The sequence below is a fragment of the Urocitellus parryii genome, chromosome 7 (assembly GCF_045843805.1).
Source record: "Urocitellus parryii isolate mUroPar1 chromosome 7, mUroPar1.hap1, whole genome shotgun sequence".
Taxonomy (NCBI): Eukaryota; Metazoa; Chordata; class Mammalia; order Rodentia; family Sciuridae; genus Urocitellus; species Urocitellus parryii.
In genome coordinates this window covers 177,775,095-177,799,196 of record NC_135537.1, presented here as the reverse complement: position 1 = coordinate 177,799,196, position 24,102 = coordinate 177,775,095, and the positions used below count along the sequence as shown (strand labels likewise).

General features: G+C 57.0%; 1 protein-coding gene across 3 annotated transcripts in view; it reads right to left on the bottom strand.

Annotated features, from left to right (window-relative positions):
* Positions 1 to 24,102, bottom strand: part of Slc38a12 (solute carrier family 38 member 12) — a 50,680-nt gene that overhangs the window by 3,546 nt on the left and 23,032 nt on the right. For all 3 annotated transcript variants that reach the window (XM_026404878.2, XM_026404877.2, XM_026404879.2), the window contains exon 9: positions 12,710 to 12,803. In XM_026404878.2, the coding sequence (XP_026260663.1) occupies positions 12,710 to 12,803 (94 nt within the window). The remainder of the gene's footprint in view (positions 1 to 12,709; positions 12,804 to 24,102) is intronic.

The following is a 24,102-nucleotide window of genomic DNA, read 5'->3' as shown; positions in this document are numbered from 1 at the left end:
CCTCTCACAGCCCGATCCTTCCCACCACGCCTGCCGCTCCAGGGTGTCACAAATCTTCCCAGCCCTGGCCAGTCAGGGGGAAGCAGTGACCTAGTTCTTCCCTCAAGTCTTGGCCCAGGCAGTCTGGCTCATCCCAGAAACTCCCGGGGTGGGCGCAGGAGGGGTGTGAATGGCAGAGGTCTGCGAGGAAGACCTGCTTCCAGGTACGCTGGGGCAGGATGGGGGGCCTTCAGCAAGCCAGCGGGGCCAGCCCTGTGGCTCAGGAAGGTCACCAGCTGCAGAGCAGGGTGGGGTACAGCTGGGGCCAAGGCTGCGTGGTGGCGGGGCTGGTGGTTCAGGAGGCTGCAGCCGACAGCTGTGCCGCTGTGGGCAGGGTGCTGAGCAGGGCCAAGGGGCGGTGAGATCTCAATCCTGCCCTCTCACTGCCATTCAGGGTGCCACCTGTGATCTGCTCCAGGCCCTGGCCCTGACTGACATGAATTTGGAAAGAAGTCAAGAGAAATCCCGTCTGTTCCTTGACCTGGGCCTTGGCCCCCAAGTCCTGGCAGCGGGCAGGAAGGCAGAGATGTAGCTGCCCAGTGTGAGCCCCATTAGTGCTCTCTGGCCAGGATGCCAGCTGGGGCTTCTCTGCACACCTTCCTGCCCAGCACCAGGTCTCCACGAAGCCGTAGGAAACGCAGGCGGAAAGTGGCTTGCTTACTCAGGATGCTGACTAGAGAGCCCAGCTGTGGGGGGGGGGGGCTTTCCTTCTCTTGAACAAACCAAGTTATTAAGGTTTCCAAAAGGGCAGGACTGGCCTGAGTGAGCTCGCACCTGTGCACCCCGCCACCCCGCTGAGGCTCGCCCGCCAACAGCGGTCCCCAGAGCAGACATCTGGGAAGGGGGGTGTTGTACCTTTAGGTCAGTGATGATGGAGGACTTTTAATTTTTTAGTTGTAGATGGACAAAACCTTTACTTCATTTTCTTATTTTTATGTGGTGCTGAGCACTGAACTCAGGGCCACATGTGGGAGGCAAGCGCTCTACCGCTGAGCCACAGCCCCGGCCCATGATGTGGGACTTCTCTAGAACTTCTGGGACATCTACGAAGCTGTGGCTCTAGGTGGCAAGAAGACAGTCTCGCAGTCTTCTGATAAGGCGCCTGCCTAGACCAGCCGCCCGCCCGGTTCTCCTGATCTTCTTCATCCAAAGCCCAGATCTACCATGGAGGGCCTGATGCTGTCTGCTGTCCAGGAGTGAGGGGCCGCCTGAGGCCTCGTGAGGTGGCCCAGGAGTGTTAGGAAGAGTCTGCTCATGGAGTGGTGCCTCCCTGACGAGCACCTGGGGGACAGTGGGCCATCCTCCTGTCCTCTTAGTCATGCCCAGCACAGTTCTTTCTGTCCAAGGTCCCCCTGCTCTGCCAGGCCGTGCGGAAGTGCTGCTGGTGCTGGAGGGCAGACCCGGGCGCCAGCTCCAGGAAGAGGTGGCTCCCTCTGCCCCGTGCTGGGCAGCACCTGGGCCCTGGAGCAGGGCAAGGAGGCCCACCGACCTATCAGCCCAGTGAGCCACAGGAAGGGCACACGCTGCCGCACCAGGACAAGGACAGGTTTGGACCTGCCTTTCCCAGGAAGTGGCCATCGAGGCCTGAGGCTGAGCCCCTGCCCACCCCAGGACAGGACAGGCAGGCCCCCGGCTCCTACCACCATGGGACACATGGCAGTGCTGGCTGTCTCCTGGGAGTGGGGAGAGAAGGGACACTTTCTGGCCTGACTTCCAGACAGGCAAGTGACAAGAAACCTGTGTGACCCCAACACCCAGAAGAGGGAAGGGAAGGAAGTGGAGGGCTGGGGGCTCAGAGACCAGGGGCTCAGGCCCAACTGCTGCCCTTGGACCACACCCCTTTGTCCCCCACCCCCTGCAGCTGCTGGAGGAGCAGAGTTCAACAGCTCCCTCCCAGATAGATGGCCCGTCCCCGGAGACAGTCGCTCCCAAAACTCATTAGGTCTGCTCATAAATCAAAGTGAACGAGGGTGACAGCCGTGAGCGACAGGCCGTCAGGATACAGTGGGGAGCACGGGTCTGAGGCCCGGCATCCAGGGCTTGGCCATCCAAGCCACACCAGCTTACACCCACCTCTGGGACTGTGTGGGGGCCATGGAAGGATGTGGAGGTGAGAGAGCAGTGAAGGACATCCGGACGTGCAGGACTTCCCCAGCAAACGAGCAGGGGATTTGCCCCAGCGGGCTTGCTGTGCCCCAGGGTTAGGGCCAGTCCCACTGGTTGTCTGCCTTCTCACAGGCCAGCTACAGAGCATTCCATAGCAGAAATGACACTCCCAGAGGTGAGGATCCAGGAAGGACTCTGAGGGAGAAGGCAGTGAGGACCTACACCAGGTCGCATGAGGACTGTCGGGCAGTGATGAGGGGTCAGGAGACCCTGGCATCTGAGGAGCAGCAGCCCATGAAGAAACAGTTGTGTGGGTTTTGTGCGGCCCCAGGCTCAGGCAGGACGGCGCCTCCCTCCCTCACCATCGAAGACGTACTCAGTGTCCACCGAGTGTCAGCACTAGTCTGGTCACCTGAGGGTGGCACAGGACACTGACAGGTGGGCAATACAGAAGACCATTACAACAAAAGAGGGAACTGGCCCTGGCCACAGGGGCTGGGGCCCGAGGATGACACCCTGTGTTGGGAAGTGTCCACCGGTGGGAAGCCACCTGGTGGGCCTTACAGAGGAGAGCCAGGCCATCAGAAGGGACTGCAAGGACCTTCCAGGGCGTGGCTGCCACAGCCCACTCTGGCTCTCGGTTAGGAGAGGAGGAGCTCCTTGCAGGCAGTGACAGGGACTCAGGTTCCCAGGCTCCCAGCCCCACTCGCCCGGAGGGGTGTGCACGGGGACTTCTCACGGCCCCTCTGCGTCCTACAAGCAGGCTCGCCTATTGATTCACCTTGAGGCGCAGCTGTCCCCCCAGCTCCCCGGGAGGGAGGGAGGAAGACAGCGCAGCAGGCCTGTCATTATCTCGGGAACTGAGTCAAAAACAGGCACAGATCCTGAGCCCGAGAGCCAGCGAGCAGCCAGCGTGGAGAGGGCATCTCCTCTCCCTTCCTGGGGAGGTGAGGGTGAAGGCCAAATTTCCACAAGCCTGTCCTGCCCTGCCTGTAGGCCTGGGCGGCCTCTGACCCCCCAGCAGAAGCGCATCAGTTACGGGCATGGGGCGGAGCCGAGGAGAGGCTGGCGGGTCACGACGGCAAGCTGGCGACCTGCATGTGTGGTCAGTTTCCTATCAACACCCATTCTCACAGCGTTCAACACGCTGTCAGTCAAAGCTGTCCAGAGAGAGGTGCTGCAGTTGTGCTGGTAATCCCAGTGGCTCGGGAGGCTGAGGCAGGAGGATTGCAAATCCCGTCTCAAAACAATAAAAAGGGCTGGGAGTGGAGCTCAGTGTAGAGCACCTCTGGGTTCAGTGTAACCCTCACGCCCAAAAGAAAGAAGTTTCTGTGGAAGATGCCTGGCCAGTGGCGGTGTCCTCAGAGACTCTCTCCTTGGCAGAGAGGACAGGACAGCCAACGTCCTTCTGAACAGCTGCCAAAGGGCAAAGGGGATGCTGACTTGTAAGAGGCTGAGAATAAACAAACACCACGTCTCTCTGGAACCCTCCTTTCTGAACAGTCCCCTGGACTCACCCTAGGCTGGGAAGGAGAACACAATCTTGCTGACCAGGTGAAGCACCAGTGAGTTGAGGCCTCATAGTGGACTTGCTGGGACCAAATGGGGGATGAGCAGGTGTCTGAAGTTGGGGGGCCCAGGGCATAGATGCTCACTTTTGGGGGATCCAACAAGCTCACTTGAGCTCAGGAGCTCCAGAACAGCCTAAGCAACAGTGAGACCCAGAAAACAAAACTCATTGTGATTGTTTTATATTGATTACATGCCGACAGAGTTTTGGTATAAGTAAATATATTATCAAAATTGACTCTATATATGTATATTTTAAATATTACTTTTTGACACAGGGTCTCACTCAGTTGCCTTGATCCTCCTGCTTCAGCCTCTTGATTTCCTGGGATTACCGTGGCACCACGGAGCCTGGCTCTGATTATGTTTTTAAAGTGGTTACCGAAAAATTAAAAATTTCCCAAGCGGCCAATGACGCATTTCCACTGGGCAGTGGGTCTTCTGTGCTGTGTGGCCGTGCAGCCGTGAAGCCTGATCTTTTGGGAACCTGTGACATCTGCCTTCAGCCCCCATTTTCAGCCCAAGTTTCCCAGCTCTAACTCTGTCACCCGCCTTGATTCGCATGGGGACACTGAAGACCTGGGGTGGGGTTATGACACTGCATTGATCCTTCTTGAAAAAGCCAAAGGACAAGTAAGCTCTGAGTCCCTTCAAGTGACAGTGGGTGGCTTGCCCTGTGGAAGGGAGGTGCTGGCTGGGCCTGGATGTGAGCTGGAGCAGAACCTCTCGGGAACCTGGGGCTCTGCCTAACCACCCTGACCCCAGCCACCCGGCTCCCCTCCTCCAGCGGTCCGAAAGGGATAAGGAACACACCTGTGGTGGGCCGAGGGACCTGTGTCCACCTGCTGTACCCTCTGCCTTATCCCCAGGGTGCACAACTTTGCATAAATACTTGGAGTCATGACCCTAAGGGCCAGGGGTGAACCCAACCAACTTCCTCCCAGTGTCCGTGACCATAAGCCCCCTAAAGCCGGTGACAGCTGGGCTTTACCTGGGCAGGGATATTTCCTGGACAGCAGCCCCCTCAACCCTCCGATCTCTGATTCCAACCCCAGATGCTTCTGAGGCTGGGGTGGAGTGCCCCAGACACTGGGCTATTCTCCAAGTCCCATTCAGGCTCCCACTCCAACTCTGACCATGCAAGGAGGAGGCCATCCATCAAGGTGCCTGTCAGAGGGATAGCCCTTTCTTCTCCAAGCAGAGAATCAACATGCCAGGGCTAATGATAACAAATGGCCAGTGTGTGCCCGTCACCAGCTCTGGCCCTGGTGCCCCAGGTAGAGGCTGGGTCTGGGGAGACTGGACACTGGTTTTGTCCTTCATGGCCACAAAACCCTCGATGAGACCCACTCAGGAGCCCTAAAGGGAAGCAGGTGGCTGTGCATTTGCTCCCCAGATAATCACACTAACCAACTTCAAAAAGAGAGCCACATTAGAGGGGACAGGAAGAGACAGGGGCCGGCAGGTGGAGGGAGGTGTGAGTGATGCCCAGGAGGCTGCACATCTTGGAAGGGCCGGAGGGAGGGAGGCTGTTTTCTCCAAACAAACGCGTTTTCAGGTTATGCTGGGTTCAGCTCTTGCTTTTCCACTCATCGCATCCTGAGGTGGCCTGTTTCCTTGCCTTTAAAAGCGGAGATGACGTGGGGGTGGGTGCCAAGGAGAGGAGGGGAGCCGACATGGGCAGAGTGAGGCCGGCAGCAACCGCTCCAGTGTGGGGTCCCTCCTACTGGGGCAGAGCCTTACTTGCTGGCCCAGTCCCAGCAGGCAGGGACATCCTGTCAGTGCAGAGTCCTCGCCCACTTGTCCTTGTCCAAGGAGAGGACTGGGATTATACTGATGACCCCACCTGCCGGGTCAGGTCGAGCTACTGTCAGAATAGTCCCCAGGAACATATGTCACTGGCACCAGGGTCGCTAATCCTTTGGGGTCTGGGGGTCAGGGATGGGGTGGTGGCGAGCAGGGCCCCAGACAGGCTGTGCAGACTTGCTGTATGAACCCCGGTGATCCTGGTTCCTTCTCGACCACCCAGCACTCCTGAGGCCACACAAAGCCAAGTATCCCTCACTATCATCTGGATGGGTGCTCTCGCTGGTGCCCAAGTGGGTGCGTCCTTCGGGCCATTGCCATTCTCCCTAGGCACAGGCCATGGCGCTCCTGTATGAGCCCTGAGAGGACAGGCCATTCTCGGTCCCCTTGGAAGTTCTCTCTGGCCCCACACAGATGTGAGTCTGGCCCCTATGTCAGATTGCTCCCTTGGGCCTGTGTGACATTCTCTGGGGGCCTTGCCTGTAACGACTCACCCCAAGCTCAGTTTGGTTTCTGCTCAAAGGAGGGAATTTAAAGCTACCCTGACTCCTGCCTATGCCAGGCCAGCTCCTGTGCTCTCTTCTCATTCTGGGTGCAGGAGAGAGAGAGCCCTGACATAGTCGGCTAAGGGACTAGGAGGATAGTGCTTGCTGTCCTCCCTGAGGGACTGGGAGCAGTCCTTCTCTCTCCTGTGGCAGGAAGGGTGGCAGTGAAGCAGTGAGTCTCTGGAACAACCAAGTAAGTCTGCAGCCAGAAACCAAGAGTCCTGGCTTATCGTCCCCAGCCCTCCCCACCGTGGGGCACACAGGGAGTACCCAGTGGCAGAGTCCCCATTTTCCATTCCTAAGTGGCCTGTGCAGCCCAGCGTGGAACCGCGGGGAAGGCAGAGCAGGGCCGGCTGGCTCACCTCCTTCCTGGACATGGCTAACGATGTCTCAGGCACCGTCATCCTCCCCTGGAGGCCACTGGGCCCTTCCCTCCTGAGCAGCCAGCAAGATGCAGAGAGAGCAGGAAGGAGAGAGAGGGGAGCAAGGAAGAGGAGGAGGCCACATTGGGACAAGGACGCTGGGCTCCCCTAGCCTGACACAGTCCCAGAGCACCGGGCTGGGGTGGCTCCCACTCGCTCTGCAGGTGTAGACGGCTGCCAGATTGCAGCAGGGCAGAGGACAGCTGTGGGTGAGGTGCCCCTGCCCCCACAGAGGCCACACCTGCACCACTGCCAGGTCAGCCACGGGAGTCCTCGTCCAGTGGCTGGACCCACAGATACCTGGGCCACATGCAGATCAAAGCTGCTGACAATGAGGGCTGCTCAGACCAGATGCAGCCGGAAGCAGAGGCCTTCACGGGCGCCTCCCGACTGTGGCAGGAGGACATGGCTGGCTGCTCCCCAGCAAAGGCTAACGACATGTCCACTCTGCCCTGACAGCCAGAGGACAGAATCCGTGGGTGCCTCTCCTATCAAGGGACGGTCTCCTATAAAGGGACCTCTGGGTTTGCAGAGAATGTCTAGAAAACTAACAATAAAATTAAGACCAGATGAAACACATATAAAAGGTTTTTCTGGAATGAGGGAAAGCTGGACCTGAACAGCTCCAGAGAGCCCTAAAGAGGGGCCCAAAGTGGGCGGGCAGGCAGGGCTGCAGACGACGGGGTAGGCGGGCACGGACACAGGAGGGCTGGCGGGAGGGAAGGAGACAGGGGACAGAAATGTGCCACCTTGATTTTGGAAGGCAGGGTCTTTCCCAGACCCTTGAGAAGGACCAGTTGAATGGCCGTAAAAGAACTCAAATGCCAGTTGGCAGCTGTGGGCAGCAGATGGCCCCGGCTCACGAGACCCCTGGCTGCCGATGATGACAGATAACAGCAGTCCCACGGGAAGATGCCTCCCACCCCTCAGGGTCCAGGTGTGAACAAGGGGACAGGTAAAAACCAGAAAACCCCTGTTGCAGGGTGGTGGTCTCCTCCTGGGGGTCTCCTGCCTTGCCTGCCACCACCACAGAGTCCCACCTCTCCCTCTGGCTTGGAAAACAAATCTGGGGCACTTGCTGGGGGTGTGGGGGGCAGGCCGACTCCAGCTCCTCCGTGGCTGCCTGGCGAGGACGGCGTCTGACCCACTTTGAGGGGAACACAAAGCAGAAGACTGTGAGCATCTGCTCTGAATCCACAAGCAGAGGGGAGGGAGGCCCGGGTCCTCGACAGCCCAGGCCTGAGCAGGGCGGCGGCATTCCAGGGCAAGAGCCTTTATTAGAAAGAATCTGACTTTTAATAACGCCAAGTGGGACGCCCTGAGCTGAGCCAGCTGCTTGTGTCCCCCTGTGGGAGGCGTCGGCCTGGGGAAGCAGGCAGGGGACTGAAATAATCATGCCACAGTGGCCCCTTCCAGCCCCAGAACTCCCTGCTGGGCAGCACTGGGCATGCAGGGCGGGGCCACCACAGGTGTGAGTCGAGCTGCTGGAGGCGCCGGCCCTAAGGCCATGGTCCCTGGGCCTGTGGGGACAAAGCCTGGTGCTGTGGCTCCCTCTCCAGGGTGCCTGTCCACCTGCTGCTGACAGCAAGCTGGATGCTGGAGAGAAACCCTCGCCCAGCAGGGGAAGGGCCTGCTTCTCCCTGCTCTCAGGCTGCACTTCCCTGAGGGTGCTGGCGAGGGCTTGGGGTGCAGGGAAGGCCTCCCTCCACTGCACAGGGGACCACAGCTGGGGTGCAGTGAGGAGAAGCCTTACACTGTGGACACCCAGCTCCGTTACTAAGCGCTACAGCTCTCTCTGGACCAGGCTGAGGTCTCGTCCCTGTACCCATGACTGGCCCCTGAGGGGATTAACTCTGAGGCTACTCTCAGGTGTGAAAGCTGGCTGAGATGACAAGGGTGACGCTAGTCACTGTGGCTTGCCTCTGAGCGCTGACCAGGTGCCAGCCACGGGGCTAATGAGTACCTGCTACACAATCCCATTTGTCTTCACAGCCGCTGATGGAGAGAGTCCTCACCACCACGGCCCCGACATGGAGCCTGGCGGAGGGCGCTTGGTCTGCTGTGCACGATGGGAGAGACACTGTCTGACCCACACCAAGGGAAGCAGGTGAGGCCTGCAGTGTGACAACTGTAAGTGCAGCACTCACAGCAAACCAGCCCCCGGAGCTGGGCCCCGCGCTCAGGAACCTCGGTTGACCTGAAGTGGCTGCCTGTGGGGCGCAGACTGCAGGACCAAGGGGGCTGGTCACCTAAGGCCTGCACAAGTCTCACTTCTGGGACAGCACAGTGAAACCCTCCTTGCACATGCGAACTGAGAGGTATTTGCAGTCCAGGGATCCCACACTGACCAATCTGGTGTCCCCAGAACTTAATTGTGGCACATTAAGAATGAACCGACCTTGGCACTTGTCATCCATATTCTTTCACTTCCCCTAGACAAGCAGCTGTTTCAAAAGGCCATTTAACTCTTTTAGGACTTAAAAGAGCATTTAACTCTTTTAGGACTTACTTTGGCAGATCGAGAGGACTTCTGGGAAGGGCAGGGCAAAGGCCTCGGAGGAACTGGCCGCCGGCTCCTCGGCAGAGCTCTGGGGCCTGTGATCTCCCCTGGCCTCATTTCAACAGATGGCAGAACAAATTCCTAATTAAGCATGAGAAAGCTTCCGGCTCAGCACATTCACTCATGGCTTTCTGGTCCCTCTGGTACCCATTCTCCCCTTGGTCTCCTGGAAGCCAAGCCAGCTTATTGCCACCCCAAGCTCCCCATGGCTCTTGGAAAGGCCTGTCCCTAATCTAGGGAGAGGGGAGAGGCGGGGAGTGCGCAGCGGGGGTAGGGGTGAGCTTGGGGGGGGTCTTGTCCGGGGATGGGCCACGCAGCTGCTTTTCAGAGGCAAAACAGAAAGGGAGCTGGGCAGACAGCTTGGCAGAGACTTGAGAAGACAAGTGGGGCTTCAGAGACCACTGCCTGCAGGGTCTTCTAGAAAGACTGCCAGGGTGAGCTTAGCCCAGAGGACAGACACCCTCCGCGGGTCCAGCCCCTGTTCCTAGCAGACCTGTGAAGGTCCAGCAGGCAGACCGAGGGTCTTCCCCCTGACAGGGCTGCCCACGTGGTGCTCTTGGTGGCTGCAGGGGATTCCGTGGCCTCTGTTCCCGGCTCCTCCCCTGCGTACTGTGGCTGGGGTCAGGAGGAGGCAATCACCTGCTCCCAGGCCAAGAGGAGAAATGCCCAGGTGCACTGCCACCCCAGAGGGACAAAAGCCTGGCTCACCAGGGCTCAGTTGACTTCACTGGGCACCTGCCTCTTCCTGGACATGCTCTGTGTCAGTGACAGGTCTGCTTCTCAAGCCCAAGGGTCTGAGTCTCTCATGGAGAAAACTGGCTGCCTGTGCTGTCCCCCACGAGACTCCTGACACTTGATTATCTCTCAGATCAAAGGGAGAAAAGAGGCAATCGGCTGCAAAGATAACGTGTCAAGACAGCTGTGTCACCACCACAAGACAAGTGCCCGTGACCTTCACAAGCTGGTCCCTGCTCAGACTCGGATGCTGGTCTCGGGGCTGCTGCCTGCCGCTGGCTCTGCAGCACAGCAGGGGCTGCCTCCAGGGCTTCAGGAGCCCCAGGGCTGGTGAGCGGGGCCTCTTCACAGAAGAGCCTTGGAGTGAGGGCCCAGGGTGACACTGCAGTCAGTGCCTGGTACCTGGTGGGCACCATGAGAGGACAGGCAGCCCGCCACTGGGGTAACAGCAGTCGGTTTTCTCAAGCCCCAGAGCTGATTCCACTCCTGAGCTAGATCCTGGGGGAGGGGAGAATGGGAAGGGAGCAGGGCGTTGACACAGTCTTCCAGGGCCCTGGGCCTGCGGGCAACAGGAGATGGGTGGCTCCTCTGACACAATCTGGTATGAGTTGGGCCTCTTATTTATTTACTTGGGTACTGGGGATCGAATCCCTCGGCGCTTTACCACTGAGCCACACCCAAGTCATTTTTACTTTGAGACAGGGTCTCACTAAGTTGCGAGGCTGGCCTCGAACTTGCAATTCTCCGACCCCAGTCTCCCAGTGGCTGGGATTACAGGGGTGCGCCACCATGCCCACCACAAGCTCCTCTCTTTAGATGAAGTATTGCTTCCCAGAAGCAGAGAGGAATTTGTTGCACTCGATAGGTGCAGGGGTGCTGCAGAAGCTGTTAGCTATCATCATCCGGGTGGCTGTCCCCTGTGGGCTGACAGGGGAAGCATGTGCATCCCCTGTACCTCTGCCCCTTGCTCGTGCCCAGGACAGGGAAAGAAACAAAACCAAGCTCAGCTTTTGGGCCAGCACCCAGGCTGAGGACAGTCAAGCACACTGGGCAGGAGTCACTTCAGGGCTGCAGAACTGGCTGCAGGGAGTGAAAGAGCTGGGACACAGAATAGGCCGGGGAGGGGAGGAGGGAGAGTCCTTCTCCAGATCCTGCTCACTGGGAGGCAGAGCAATAGCAGGAGGGTGGGTGGCCTGCGTTTCTGCTCCCTGCTGACCCTGACCTCTGATTACAAGTCCTGCAGGGGCTGTGTCCCCATGTGGTCTATCCAGAAGCTCACATGACCCTTGTGGTTCAAGTTCTTGTCTCCTGTCATGACTCAGGTGGTCATGTTAACCCTGGGGACAAAACTGGAGACAGCAGCCCCAGGGTGAGGATGAACCAGATCTCACAGGGGAAGACCAGGAACCCCTCCCCCCCCATTCCTTGCTGGATGATGAAAGGCGCCAGAGGCTGAAGGCTCACACCTGAACAGCGGGCTCCTGCAGGGCTCAGAACTGATCCCAGCCTTGCTCTCACGTCCTCACAAGGACAGACCAAGAGTGGGAAGAAGGTGCAGGCTGGAGCAGAGTCAAGGAAGAACTTCCAGCACTGCCATGGGTCCCTCCTAGCAGAGCGGGAGCCTTCTGCTGTCACACTCCTGGCCTGGGAGGCTGCCTGCTCCCCATGGGCTCCCTCCAGGGGCGGGCAGGGCTGCCTGACCAGAAGAGGGCATGAGGGCTCCTGTGCGCTTGCTGCTCTCACTGAGTTGGGGGGACGAGGGAAGCACAGAGGCCAGAATTTCTGGAAGTCGTTTGGGTATACCCCTCCTCAGAGCACCAATGCCCATCTACCTGGGTCCTGGCATGGGACAAGGACGTGCACCTGAGTCCTGATGCGGGGAAGGGCAGATGTGGAGGCAAAGGGGCTAGGAAAGACAGTGGGGAAGGAGGACAGGCAGAGGGTCCCTCTGGAACCCCCATGCAGGGGCAGGGCAGCCCTTGGGGACCAGGTAGACTCACGGGCCCGAGACCTCTCTAACAGAACATCGATGGCCTTCTTTGCTTTTGTTTTTCATTTTTTAATGCCTTTATCCTTTTTCTTTTTTCTTCCTTCTTCAAGACAGGGTTTTGCTGTCTAAGCTGGTCTCAAACCATCTTCCCTTAACCTCCGGAGTGCTGGGTTGTACGTAAGCCACCATGCCTGGCTTATCTTTGCTTTTATATAAAGCAAAACAAGTGTCCAGCGGATGCCCAGGGCACAGGCTGGGGGTGGGCAGCCGGAGCCCCACAGCTGCTCTCAGCCCAGCTGCATTAGCAGCGGCACCTGCTGAGGGGGTGGCAGGCCTGGCGGAAGTGAACAAGCTCCCGACTGCCCGCTGGTGAGGGGAAGCCCTGTGCTCCAGCTCTTACTCAAAGGTCAGCTGGTTAGAACCCATGGTGGACAGGGTGTCATTTCACGCTCTGAGATCCAGGGCTCTGAGCCTCACAGTGCTGCTGCCTTGGCCCCCTGGGTTTATGACTGCCTCATGCGGTACCCACAAGAAGGCAGGGTGGTGCCACTCTGACCCCTGCAGTGGGCACAGCCTGAACCAGGCCTTTGGCAGCCCACTGCCACCAGCCTGTGGGTCAGCAGGGACCCGACATGATTCTGGGAAGGAGGCTGGCCATATGTCCGCAGTCCAGGTCCTAGCCCAGATCCAGCCACACAATGTGACCTCAAAAAAATCACTTTTCCTTTTTGGTACCAAATTTCCCCACCAGTGAAAGTCAGGCAGGACACCAGCCTCCTCCTCACCCTCTGGACAGGTCAGAGGGCCAGGCAGGCTGAGTTAACGGAGGCCACCTTCACGTTCCAGTCACGGCTGGGAGCTTTCCCAGCCTCTCCAGAGAGGCGGAGGAAGGGACAAGGGGAGGAGGGCAGAGAATGGAGAGGTTCCTCAGACTCACCGATCCATCTCATGAGCGAGGTCAGGATCTGCAGGTACTTGGTCTTCTGGACGTCAAAGAAGGTGAAGGGTCCCAGGAGGAGAGTGAAGACGGCCTGGGTGGGGGAAGAGCGGTGAGGGACAGCGGAAGTGGAGGACGGGATGGCTCCCACCCACCCCAGGGCACCAGGCACTGGTGGAGGCTCCCAGGGTTCAAATGGGTCACTGTGGGCAAGTGCCAAGTGCCAGCGGTGGGACAGGAGGCCCAGAGCCCTGCCTCCCTGCCACCGCTCACTCAGAATGTTCAGACACTACTGCACTTTCTGAGCAAGGCCCAGGTGACATTATAGCACTGCCCTGGCCACAAGCACAGATCCGCTAGGAGATGGCAGCAAGATCAGGATCAAAGGAACACCAGACATGCCCTGTTACTGGGAAGAAAGGACACAGGGAGGAAGGGACGCGGGCTCCAGCAGACAGCACGGTAGAGAGGACAGCCCTTCTGAAGGGCTGCGAGAAGAGGATTAATCAGGACGCTGTCCATCAGCCACGTTTTCATGGCAAATGGAAGGGGAAGCTGGGGGACGGGAGCTGGCGGCCGCCCGCCCGGGCTTCTTGCTCAGGAGCACGTCCTGCATTCGGGAGGGAGTCTGGGGGAGGGGAGGGAGTCTGGGGGAGGGGAGGGGCCTGGAGCACCAGTCCTCTTGGTCATCTTCTCTTTGGACATCAGGGTAAGTGTTTTTACTTAAAGTAAAATAAAATAAACCCTGTGTTAGAAAACTCTGTGGGAAATTTGGACCCTCTTTGCAAAAGCCACCGGGGTAGTGTGGCTGTGGCATGGCAGACTGGGAGGGCCGGGGCACGTTAGGCTTTCCTTGCCAAAGTGGATGCTCGGGGGGCAGAAGAATTAGAAGCTGCTCCTCGGAGTTAAGATGATGGTGCCATTTCCAATCTGCCACTCGGAAGCCGGCGAGGCATCAGACCTGATTAACATTTACACTGTGCCATTTGATCACGTTAGTGCTGATGACACTCTGAAGCCAGCCAGCGAAGGTGGGAAGGGGGCCCTGTGGGGAGCCGGCTCGTGGTCTTGTGATTGGGGTGCATCCGTGGCAGCTGCCCAGCCTGGGGTTGGTCCCCGTGCCAGACAGGCAGGAGCCCCACAGAAGGGGGTGAGCCCACCCCGCCCCCACCGTGAGGAGCGCAGGATGTGGGAGAAGCTGTGACCTCTTATCCAAGTCCATTATCACTGGGAGAACAACGGCTGAAGGACTCAAGTGCCGCTTAAAGGAAAAGGCTCTAATTAGTTGGGAGGGTGAAGGCACCCTGGCAGCCACCAGGGCTGGGAGAACTGGAGAAGGCTTTCTGCTGGGAGCCTCAGAACCGCGCTGCTTCCGTTCAGGAGAGGGGAAGGAGACGTGTTTCCACGAGGCTGCGGTGACGGGGAAGGCAGAGAAGGGACTCCCCTGGCAAAGGCAAGGGCTCTCAGGCCCAGGGACAGGAGCTGGGACACGGACACTAATGCCCACATAGCCGCCACCTCTGGCCTGCGAGTCTGTATGCAGCACCATCAGCCAGTCATTTAGGAAAATGACCACTTCAGGGGAACTTTCCACTGATGAACTTCTCTCTTGAAGGAGGAGAAGGGGATGTCAGGTGGAAGAATAAATACAGAGCCACTGCCACAAATGTTTCCAAGTAACTGTGATCTGTGGGAAGCTGGAGTCCGGGTGTGCCCAGGGCTTGGTGGCTCACCTTTGACCCAGGATGCCTCCCACTGAAAACACAGTTCTCCAGATGCGGGGTCAGAGTTCTAAGGGTGGTTGACAGGGGAGGTCAGATCTCATCTTAGAGCCTTAGGATTATTTTTCAGAAGGTTCCACCACATAAACACAGGGTAGAGGAAAACAGAACCATCCCCAAGGGTGCCCCCGTCCTACCCTTGGGGACCCTCACTCTGAGGCCTTGTCCAACTTCATCCTCCTCCTCAGTGCACCTCAGGACACAGTAGCCCCATTTTGTAAAACCCAGTGAGGCAATCCTAGCCGCTGAGGGCGTCCCCATGTAGAAACCAGGCACACGCCCCTCCAAAGGGTAGAAGAGCACCTGTGCGTGAGGAGCAGATCAAGTGGTGGGGTGTAAGAACCTAGCGGAGTGTGAATGACAGTCGACCCCCATCTAGGTTCTCATGCCGGGTCCTGGGGACGCAGATCTGTCCTCAGAAGGGGAACTCGCAGCCAAAGGGTCTTTTGGAAAATGTGACCAACAGCTGTGGAATCCATGGACAGGGGCTGGGATCTGGCTGCTTTTCCTTTTAAAGCTCAGTAGCACAGATTGGCGGCACCACTGGGGAAGCTCAGGGCCCACTGAGTGGCTGCCGACACGCGCAGACCGCCCAACAGCAGCCCTGCCACGGGCCGCAAGCTCACGCATCAGAGGGAGCCAGATGAAGACGCAGACCTCGAGCTGGGGCTAATTAAGAAACAGGTGTCCTCTGCAAATTAGCTAGAGCCACAAGGCAGCAACTGCGGGAGCAGGCATCCAGAGTGACAAAGGACAGAGACGGGAATGGCGGTGGAGCCAAGGTCTTTGGGAAGAAAGAGGTTTGGGCAGAAGGACCAGCCCCAGTCCCCTGATGGTCTAGTGGGGCAGAGTCCATCTCTGGATGCTCAGATGTGGCACTTGATGTTTTCTTTTTCCTTTTAAAAAAAGATGAAATAAAAAGCCAAGAGACAGCCTATCCTCTTGGGTCTTCCAGTCTAGCCCAGATGACATTATAAATTAGCTGGCTCCCGAGCAAATTTCCAACCCCCAAATGCCATTGATCAGTCCAAACTCAGCCTCTGTTCAAGGACTCTTGTCGCCCGAATCATTCCAGGAGGCAGGGACGCCAGTCACTGCAGACAAATGTTTTTCTTAAGAAACAAATAAAAACCCAACTCTGATTTCTAATGAAATCCTCAAACTGATCTCTGGGAATGAAGTTCATGACAGACCCGGGAGGGTGCAAATGGGGCCACTCAAAAATCTCTCTTTCCGGGTCAGTGAGCTTAGCTGCACACCAAAGTCCCCATGGCAGCCTTGCCAGAGTCTTGATGGACACAAGGCAGCTCATGTTCCCAAGACGCTGCAGGCAGAACTTGGCCTCGACTCTTTTAGCATGTTCTGAAGTCTCCAACTCGACAGGGCGACCTGCCCTTCTATGTCCCCTGTGCAGCTGAAATGCACTGCCTACTCCTGTTGCTCAGGCCCCAATGTCCAGCCATCTCTAATGCCTTCCCTACTTTTAGCATTAGGTTCCTGTGGCTGCTGTAACAAGTTATCACTACCATGGGTGGCTTCAAACCACACACATTTATTTTCTCCCAAGCCTGGCAGGGCAAGGCTCTCGATAGCACAGCATGGCACCCCCTGCAGGACACAGCCTTGTCCTGCACATGCTCAAGGACAGGGCTGGCCAGAGCCACCATGCTCTAGCCTCTGTCAGGTGAGACCCAAGGACAGAATAGGGAACAGACATTACAAATTATAAATTTATAATCTGTATCCCAGGCCTCTGTCTCCTGGAGCCAGGAGGGCCACCTGCTCTCTAGAGCCAGGGACTGAAAGATGTGTGAAGACTGGGCTGGGCCTGCAGAGTCCCTGGACAGTGTGTGATTTTGCTGAGACCAGGAGTACCACCTGCTCCCGAGGCTGGCAGCTGAGCTCTGAAGGCTCAGCCACCAACCGGAGCCCCACTGAAGTGCGTGGACCCAGCTGTCCTGCTCTGGCATGGGAGAGATACACTCTCTGCTACTTATCAAAGGGGAACCTCATGTCAAAAGCTCTTGACTTGGACCCGCTGAGGCCGAGCTGTGTTACCACTTGCCCAAGTCTTCTCTGGTCTGACCCCACAGCACTCAGCACTCACAGAAGAAAGGCCCTAAGTCAACAAAACCCACTTCACATACAAAACGAACCTAAGGTTGGCAGTGTACCATGGGTCAGCTGCCCCAAGTGGGAAGGCATGAGTGTTCACATTACAAAGCAAAAGCAGAGCAATTTGTCAGTGACACATGTCTGTAATCCCAGTGGCCTGGGAGGCTGAGGCAGGAGGATTGGGAATTCAAGGCCAGCCTCAGCAACTTACTGAAGCCCTGTCCCAAAATAAAATATAAAAAGGACTGGGGATGTGGCTCAGTGACTGAGTGTTCATGGGCTCAATTCCGAGCACACACACACACACACACACACACACAAAAAGAGTAAAGCAACTGGATAGCTAGCCCCCTCCCCATCCCTAAATTTCTCTGCATGTTTAGCTGGTCAGAAAGACAAAATGAAGAGTTAAATTTGGCTCTAACCCACAATTAAATCCCCTAGTTTAAGAGGTTGCAAAACCTCTGGGTCCTGCCATTTGAGTAGTATCTGTCACAGCCACCCTCAACCCTGCTGTCCTCCTGGCTATCAACCCTCTCCCCAACCCAGGTGCTCTGTGATGATGTCACTGCCCAGTGCCGCAGGCCCCTTCCCATCTAAAAGGTGCTCACTTCTGCAGTTTTGTTCCATCCTTATGCCCACCTGCAAAGTCACTAGAGCAGGAGATGACACCCTCATGTCACTGAAGAGGAGGCAGAAGAACCAGAGAGCTTGGACCACGGTGCAAAGGGGCAGGGGGAGATGCACAGTACTGGACCCTGGGCCTTTTTCCCCCCAATACTTTTTAGTTGTAGGTGGATACAGTATTTTTTTTTAAATTTTATTTTATGTGACGCTGAGGATGGAACCCAGCGCCTCTCATGGGCTGGGCGCGCACTCTCCACTGCAAGTGTGGCACACTGCATCCTCCTGGGCTCCACCGCCCCTCCTCCCACCTCCCCTCCTCTCACCTCCTGTCCTCACATCAGGTTAATTCTCCCCTATGCCCTTATCCTTTTGAATTCTCCTCCTGGCAAAGAAGTCCCCATTTTACCCTCTTTCGTCCCCATCTTCAAAGTCCTGTGTAAGTGCCAACCCACTCTGCGGCTACGCTGTTCCTCCCAGGGGACTCTGGACCAAATTCCCAAGCACGCAGTCAGCACCGCATGCCTGACTCTTGCAGGCACACACAACTGCTCCTTTTGCATGGGTTGACCCTGTACCCCCAGCAGAGTACAGGCACATTGAGGGCAAGGACTGTGTCCTTGTTGTCCCAGCACCCAGGAAGGGCTCTGCACACACGAGATGCAGAACCAAAGCCAGTGTGTGTAAAAAACACTGAATTTGGAGGGGCCAGTGCCAGGGAGCAGGGGCGGTGGGTGTCATCCTGAAGTGGGGAGGGGCCAAGCCCAGTCCTGCAGGCTCGCCGTGGACCCCACCATCCCTCCTGACACAGGCACCCCTGCACTAGCAAAGCAAACAGCACGTGGACAGCAACACACCCATCTGCCCACCACAGTCCACTCTGCGGGGAAACCTCTTCCCACAGCAGCTGAGAGGCTGGCCTCGCACTCTCGAGGCCCTGCGTTCCAGCCGCAGCACGCAACAGAGAGAAATCCACACGCTCTGGTTTCGGAAGAGCAAATAAATCAATCAGCACTGCTCTGCCTGCTACTGTCCTCAGGAAGTGTCACGTTCTCCTGGGAAGGACACACACACACATCCAAGAGGGCCCCGGGGCACTTGGCCTCTGCCATCAGCACTGCCCAGGACCCCATGAAGGAGGGGACCCATGGATTGTGACCATGCTGTAACTCTGCCTGGCCCCCAGAAGAGGTGAGCGCTAAGAAGAGCTGAAATGTCCTTTGGAAGATCCAAAGGAGAGCCACGGTGTGGAGACGACGGAGTCACAGCCATGGGCCAGCCCCGCTCTCCCCTCACAAGACCAAAGGGAAACCCCAAAGCCTGCTTGCCGACTTTCCTCTTGATGGGCGAGGTGGCGCGGCTGCAGTTTCTGACTGTCACTTACACTGGTCAACTTCCCACCACTGCCGGCCCTTCTCATAAAGGGGGAGGACGCAGGGCTCCACTCCCGGAAGAAAGGGAGGACAGGCGAGAACGCAGGGCAAACCTGCCAAGACCCTTCTCCCTGTGTCCCAACCAACCCATGGGACAGAGTGACACGCCAACCACCCTCTGCTACAGGCCACCCTAGGAAACTTCCGGGTGGGAGGCGGACAGTGAGCTGCCTCCTGGCCCCGCGGGAGGGTCCCGCCTGGCCTCCCTCCTTCCCCAGCTGAAGGCGGGTACACCTGGCCCTGCTGGCCACTCTGGGCACTCCCTGGGCAGTGGGCTGCTTCCTCACCGGGTGGGCGGTTCTCAAGAGCTCACTTACTGGTTTCCCTCTAACAGGGAGAGCCGGTGTGTGTGGTGGCCGCAGAGCAGTGGGAAGGAGCTCCCAAGAGCCCGGAATCCAGGCACAGCAGCCTCCGCTTCATGCCACCGCAGTCAGCTCCTGGCGTCGCCACGCCAGAGGCCAGCAGCCCACCGGAGCTTACCTGCTCCAGGGCCCAGGTGTGTATGTGTGGACTGGGTTTTTCTGTTCATGTAGCAGGGTTGAGAAGGCACTTCTCATAAGGAGAATTGGGGAAGATGGAGTGGCTACCTTAGACCCACAGGGACCTTAGGGGGCAGATGACAAAACCCTCAGGCTAGGAGTGGCCCAGGGGAGCGGGTTCAGGTGGAGCTGGCCCATGCCAACCACACGGCTGAGCTCGCTGGATTGATCCTGGAAGGCACTTCAGGTGATAAAGGGGCTGCTCTTGTTGGGAACCAGGGGCCGAGAGCTAACTGGGGCTAAGGGCGGCTCAGCGCCAGCCCCTTCCTAACTGGAAACTGAACTTGCAACACGCCCTTGATGTACAGAGGAGAAATCTTCAAGGACTCTATTTTTGCTTCTCGAGTGGCTGTGAGCGTTCTGGTTTGGGAGTTTTAATTTTTCTCCCTTGAATTAAGGCTTCTGGGGATTCATCCACCAAAGGGAGGTAAGTGCGGAAGGCAGCGCAGGACGGTGAAGGGCTGCAGGCTCTGGGCCACAGGGACAGGGTGGGGACTGCATCCTGATGTCCCTGCTAACTGAGCCCTGGGGAGCTACTGCCTTCTCAATGCACATTACGTGTACACAGGTCGCAGATATCCAACAGCCCTGGCACCTGACTCAACGGTACACATCAAATTCTCACGTCCCAGCCCATTCACCCTCCAGACCTCTCAGGTGCAGAAATACGGCCAAGCAAGACCTCCACGCAAAGAATGGGAAGTCAATACTATTTTTTTTTTTTTTTGAGACGGAATCTCCCTATAGGAGATTCCAGCCCTACAGGCTGGCTGGCCTTGAACTCCTGGGCTCAAGTGATCTTCTTCCTCAGCCTCCTGAGTAGCTGGGACCACTGGAGCATGCATCTGGCTATGATACTCTTTTTACCTGACATGTGTTACCTCCAAACAAGTACAACAACGGTTCAAGTGCACTTTAGGAGTATTTGAGTTCTTCCCAGTCAAATACAAAGATGCAGTCACCCTGCAGATGACTGCCAGAGAAACAGACAGGCTCTGTGGGGGACCATGAGCAGGATATGTGCACCCAACCCAGGGAACCCTTGTCACAGCCTATCTGCCCAAACTGTAGGACGAGAGGCATTGTACAATGTAGAACAGGGCTTCTGAGCTCTGCAGAAGATCACACTTCCACAGGAAACTGCGGGAGGAACTTTCAAAAACAATCTCCCTGGGCCGGGCATAGTGGTGCATGCCTATAATCCCAGCAGCTCAGGAGGCTGTGAGGCAGGAGGATTGCAAGTTTGAGGACAGCTTCAGCAACTTAGCAAGACCCTGTCTCAAAACACATAAAAAGGGCTGGGATGCGGCTCAGTGGTTAAGTACCCCTTCTGTGTTCAATCATCCCTGGTACCAAAAAAAAAAAAGGAGAGAGAACTGACCCTCCCCGAGGCAGTGACCCTCGTGAAGACTAGTCCAGTGAGAGGCTGACCTAGAGAACAGAAGAGTCTTGTGGCAGGAGTGGGAACTTGTACCAGAACAGGCTGTTGGGCCAGAGGCACCAACCCAACCCTGATGCAGGTGCTGCTAAGCTTTCTCCTGCCAGTCCCCACACTGTGTTTGCCTGGTGCAGGAGTAATGAGGACAGCCGGAGCTGGGCCGACTCTCATCTCACTGACCCATTCCACAGCAGCAGCTAGCGTCTGCCCAACACCTGCCAGAAGGCACAGCTCGGAGGTTTCCACATCTCCAGTGTCCCTGGCTCCACCCCACCCTCCCACACCCCACAACTGGGAGGTACCTGGAGATGCCTGCTAACAGGATTGAAAGACTTAAAGATTCAGGGGATGACTGGAGAGAAAAATGGACAGTTAGCCAGGCATGGTGGCACACATCTGTAACCCCAAAGACTTGGGAGGCAGGATTGCAAATTCAAAGCCAGCCTCAGCCACTTAGTGAGAGCTCATCTCAAAATAAAAAATAAAGCAAAGGGCTGAGGACTTAGCTCAGTGTTTAAGTAACCCTGGGTTCAAAATAAACTAACAGACATTCGATGTTTAAGTTACCCTAAAGTGGTGTGTGCTTCTTGAACATGAGAAGTCAAGTCTATAGCTTGATCTTATCTCACCACATCTGCTGCTCAACCGCTCAGCTGCATACCGCAGGGTGGGTGGAGAGGCAAAACATCTGCAGCTCAAGTCAAAGGCTAGTCTGGGCTCACTGGAGGATTCTGGGGCCCATTCAGAGGCAATAATGGGCCAGAAGGTAAAGATTTCAGCAGGGTTTTCTTCGGAGAAGATATGCTGGGAATAGAACCCAGGTCCTTGCTCAGACTAGGCAAATACTCTGCCTCTGGGCTACATCCTTGGGCCCAGGATGCTCTAAAGCAGCTGCCAGAGGAAAGAAACCAAAGCCACCCAGCTGGAGTCCAACAACCAGGAGGGGACCTGGCCTCTCCCTGGGTGACTGAGACATGGAGAAATGCTGTGCACCTGTTGGGTGCGCTTGGTGCAAATGCAGGCTGGCCATGTGGGGACGCTGGAGCAACCTCTGCTAGTGAAAACTGGCACTCATTTCCACTTTAGGATACCGTGGTTGAGAAGGGTTAAATACTTTGTCCAAAATCTCTCAACTAGCTACTTAGACACAGCAGAGGTTTGAGCACAGTCATCTGCATCCAAAGCCCTCTCCCCTTGAGAGTGAGTACCGCCTCCCTTGAAAGGGCTGCCACCTCCCCACAGCCCCTTGGGTTGGCTCCCCTGGGGGAGGAGGGCAGGGCTGGGTTGGTCCCATGGCCTTAGCCTGGCACAGTCACTGTTCCTCTTGCCCTGTCATTGAGGACATGCCTGTATGGTCTCTTTCTTAGCTGAAGAGCCAGATGGCACCCGGTGGTGGCAGAGTTCCAAGAATTTGATGCTAGAGCGCAACCCCGGTGGTTTGGGGGGAAAGACAGATACTGAGGAAAACCCGCAGTCATTCACTTAATGATCCTAAGCCATCAGGGCTTACAAAGGATGGCCTGGCTTATCGCAAGCATGGGGGAGAGATGGAACCCAGCACCAGCAGGTCCAGGTGGCAAGATGGGGAGGCTAGATGGGGAGGGGGCCTTACCTGGGAGCTGCGGTGGGCCGGGGTGGGGGTGTGTGCTCAAGGTTGTGGAAGGCGGGGAGCTGGCACCTGCTCTAATAACTCCCTGTTCACACATCAGGTGCAAAGAGGAGTCGGTGGAGGGAGAGCTGGGTGGTGAGCTGCGGTGATTCACAGCGCATGGACGGTTCCGTTTCTATTCACATCAGCCCCACAAAGATGGAGCTCCCCTAACCTTTGTTGAGGGGGAGTGTCTGCTCCGAGGGTGAGGGCCAGGGCAATGACCTGACTCCTGGGGAAAGGTGGGACCAGCAGGGCTTGGAACTGGTCCAGTCGAGACAGTGGCCATCAGCTGTCTGTGGGCCTAAGGGCTGAGGAGGGAGGCCAAGGCTCACCAAGAGCCCAGAGCCATGTAGGTGCCAGTGTCCTTGGGGGACACAGGCCAGGGCAGGTGGGCGGAAAGGCTGTAGGAACCTAGCTGCCTCACAGAGAAGCACTTCTGAGTAATTCAAGCAGGAAGAGGGCAATTGGAGGTCCCTAAAACCAGGCTTGAAAGACTTGAGTAACAGAAACAATTTCTATGACCTTAGGGCAATGCTCATGCTATGAAGGTGCAGCTTGGACCCAAGGAAGAGCTGGACTCCTCTCTGTTCTAATGAGGTTTAAAAGGGACCTTGATCACATGGACGATGGGCATGGGAAGCGGGTGAAGGGAGAATGCAGGGATGCTCGTTCCCATCCTGTGGGGACAGAGGAGTGAGAATGTCCATCCTGGTCCTCCCAGGGCCTCCTAGGAGGCAGAGTAAGGGACACCCCACCTGCAACTACCGCTCTCTTCCTGGCTCTCCTGGCCAAAGTAACAGGTGCAAAGACTGAAACTTCTTGGACTTGTCACTGTTTAGCTCTTGGTCTTGTTTATTCACACCAGATGTAAAGGAAGTGGGGAGGACAGGCACTTTGATCTCATCCATGAGAGAAAGTGGCCATGTCTACTTTGCCCCAAATCACCGTGGGCCAAGGAGCTACTGCAGGGCCAGGTGAAAGGTCTCCTTGATCCTGACAGGTCCTAAGTATAGAGGACTCCAGAGGAACTGGTGGGCTGTGTCCAGAAGAACAGGGCCCTCTGGGCCACCAGTCCACCTAGCCCCTTGGCCATCTGGAATGAGGCATTCATTCCCTATATGCCCAAATGCCAGGAAGGAACCTGCTCAGATATAGCAGTGGGGCAAGGCAGGAGCCCTGGGGCCTGCAGGGCTCTGCCTAGCCCCTGACCAGCTGGAAACCGACTGCTCTTGGGACTTGTCTGCCCCTGGGAACAGGAGGAGGCAGGGCTATGCCCTGTGCGCCCTCTATGAGAGGGGCCAGGTGATCACTTGACAGGCTCTCCACAGCCTCCCTTTCTCATTCCATGCTCTCTGAGCAGGAAGAGGATAGAGGTGGGAATGCTCCACACTGGAGCTGGAGGGAGGGAGGGAGGAGGGAAGTCAGGTGCACAGAGTGAGGAGCCCTGCAGAGAGGAGCACACGGGCCAAGCTGGCTCCTCCCCTTCCCTGCTGACGTCTGACCTCGAAATAGACAGGAACTGAGCAACCTTGGAGGCGGGGAAGGAGGGAAGATGGCACATCAACTGGCTGATTAATGAGCTCTGTGGAGCTGGGTGTAAGAAATTATACTAACAACCCCAGCTCCTTCCCGAGTTGTGGCCAGCCTGAGATGCCCTCCACGGGGTGCTGGTACACTGTGGGGTCTGGAGCCTCCCAAGCATCAGATGCACTGTGAGCTATGGGGGAAGCTGAAAGCACCTCCAGCAGAAGCATGAGAAGCACCTGTTGGCCTCAGGGAACAGAGCAGCCACCAGGGAACAGATACAGTGGT